The sequence below is a fragment of the Drosophila melanogaster genome, chromosome 2R (assembly GCF_000001215.4).
Source record: "Drosophila melanogaster chromosome 2R".
In the NCBI taxonomy this organism is placed as follows: domain Eukaryota; kingdom Metazoa; phylum Arthropoda; class Insecta; order Diptera; family Drosophilidae; genus Drosophila; species Drosophila melanogaster.
The window spans coordinates 19,878,502-19,881,339 of NT_033778.4; the positions used below are offsets into that span (position 1 = coordinate 19,878,502).

Here is a 2,838-nt window from a genome sequence, read left to right on the forward strand (position 1 = left end):
AACAGAGAAACACAAATGCAAACACGCACTCGCCAAGCGCAGAAATATGCAACAAAGCCCTTGACAATAAAAATATGGAATAAAATATCAAATAACTTCGCAAAAGTATTGGACAGCAAATTGCGTTGGCCAACTTCGATTTCCCCATGACATTAGTTAAGTGCCGGAAACAAAGTGCTTGTGTGCGCAGCTGAGGTTACAAATACAACCTTTGAGCTGTCATTCAATCGGCAAAACTATGGTTTTTAACCGATTATATAAAATACGAGATTATGACAATATGAATCTAAACTACGAGTAACGGGTATAAAAAATCATAATGAATGATGAGCTTCCCATTGACACAGCACACGAACTCTTTATTTATTCTTTATATACTTTGAGCTCCCATCTCAAGATTCAACAATTAGTTTTACATTAAACGTAGATATTTCCCTATCGAAATCTTAAGCCTATGATGTCCAAGATATCTTCCTTGGTAAGTTTGTCCTCCTCCGCTTTTTGAGAGACAGGTGGAGGCTTTGAGGGAGCTGGAGTTGGAGCTGGTTTGTTTGGCAGGACAGGAGCCTTGGGTAGTGGAGCTGCTGGCGGAACAGTTGAGGCTTGGTTGGAGTGATGTTGTTCCTTGACCGTAACCTGAAAATTGCTCTTACGCTTTTCGCCCATAACCACCACGAGTGGTGGCTTAGCCTCATCACTAGAATGGCTGCTCGATGGGGGCTTCACCCAGCAGCGATAGGTGTTTAAGGATACGCCAGGAGGCGGTGGCTTTGACAGCAGATCCTCACTTTCACTATCTTCCACTGTTTGCATCCTTTCCTCCTTTGGATGGGTCTTGTCCACCAGCTCTTCTTTGATCCTAAATGGTGTCAAGTAGGTGAAGAGGTGCGGATAGGCATGCTGCTTTAACTCGCAGGTGCAGCCGCACTGGAACTCCTCATCCTCTTCCTTATCTTCGTTCTCAAGGTGCTCTTCCACTTCCAAAAGCTGTTCCTTTGCCTTTAGTCGGGCTATCCTTTCGACACTGCTTCCACGGAATGGAGCCACATAGCAAAAGTCCGTGTCCTGGTCTTCCACTCCAAATTTGGATAAGTTCTCGCCCTGATCTTCCCCCTCATCGCTTCCGTCATCGAACTCCGGCTGACAAGTGCACACTTGGCAGGTGCATGTGCATTCTGAGTCGCAGGACAGATCATCCTTGGGACATGGAGGACACACCACTTCCATGGGTGGAAAGGGCACCTGGTGCTCCGGGAACTCATCGTCCTCCTCAGTGTAGGGCAACCAACGGCAGATGTACGGTCCCTGGCTGCATTCCGCTGTAATCTCCGGCGATTCCCGGGCTTCACCATTTGCCCGGCAACATCTCAGGTGCGGGCAGTTACACCTGGTCTTGCTAGCAGAGGTGGTGCTACTGCCCTTCCGTGGAGTTTGCTTTTGTGAAAAAGGCTGGTCGACCTTTTTCAGAATGTGATTGTGTCGTGATGACGCAGTACTAACCGCCGCCGATGGTTTTTGCGTCCCTCCTCGAGTGGAAATCTTTGAGGGAGCACTACTTACGGCCATATTGTATCTGCCGTAGAGCACCTCCACTTGCGCCGTGGCGGAGGAAGGAGTTTTGGAAGGTGCTTGTGATATGGGGGCCGTATGCTGTCCACACGTACAGGTCACGTTATCCGCCCAGAGGATTCGTTTCTTTAGGACATCGAATAGGTTTTTGTATACACACTCGATCCGTTCCTCGAACTGTAGCTCCTCGGAGTACATGAGTCCGGCCAAGACGGCGTGGATCTGCGCCGTGCGGCGAGCGGCATGCAACCAGAGGCACTCCATCTCGTGGCTCATCTTGTCCGCCAGGCAAATGTACCGACGTCCCTCTATTCCGGTGGCAAAGTAAAAGGCCTACAGAATACCATAACCATAATTGCATAATGAAATAGTATATGCTAGAAACCTGTATTGCTCAATACGACCTACCTTGAATGCTCTTTTTACAATAGAGTAAGCCATCTGGGCATCCATTCGGGACATCTGCGCCTCGTGAGCCAACCCGTGCAGGAAACTCTCTTTGGCGAATCGTTTTCGGGGCACTCGGTCGATCCTCTGGACGATCTCTTCGTAGTGCTGCAGGGATCTCTTGATGACCCCAGCGGCTCGCTTGACTTCCCAGGGACGGAGACCGCAGATCCTCATTACCTTCATAACGCTGTCCGTGACATCCGCAATATCTAGGAGGTGGTATTCCGCCTGCAGCTCCCTGTTTCCCTCACCGCAGTCCTTGTGATCTGGTTGGCGGCAAGGACATTTTGGCGGAAGTGGCGGCACAGTCTTCGTCGATTCAATTTCAAACATTCGGGCTGAATTTTGGATTTACGAATTAAAAATGTGGGGAACTGTTCGTTTGTCAGCTGGAAGAAAGGTGAAATATTAAAGATACCATAATACCTACTTGAGCACACACTTAGATTAAATAACAAATTACAGTGTTCAATTTATTTTTCATAACTATTGAATGTTTTAAATAGTTAATGAACGCATCACATATTCAAAACTCAGTACTCCCCCGCGGACCAAAACACCTGTCGCTGGGATTCCTCCCAGAGGACAGATATCCCGGACAAGTGCGCCGCTGCATTTCTGACGTTCCACGGTCTTCGGTGTTTGAATGCTTTTCATATGGGTGGGGAGAATGCATATTTATCACGAAACCAGCACGCATGCTGATGTCGATATTTGTTTACCCAACAATTTTTCCACCGCCCGCTCACCGCGCATCGCGCATCAGAATGCATGTTTGCTGCCTGATTTACTACTGTTCATTTGAAATACTTTTATGAT

General features: G+C 48.0%; 1 protein-coding gene across 1 annotated transcript; it reads right to left on the minus strand.

Moving 5' to 3' along the window:
• Positions 1-334: 334 nt before the first annotated feature.
• On the minus strand, positions 335-2,419 carry CG13872 (uncharacterized protein). Its single transcript, NM_137605.3, has 2 exons — positions 1,978-2,419; positions 335-1,902 (listed from the first exon to the last, which is right to left on the minus strand). Exons 1-2 carry the CDS (start codon positions 2,350-2,352, stop codon positions 436-438), a joined length of 1,842 nt encoding a protein of 613 aa, NP_611449.1. The 5' UTR covers positions 2,353-2,419; the 3' UTR covers positions 335-435.
• Positions 2,420-2,838: the final 419 nt, after the last annotated feature.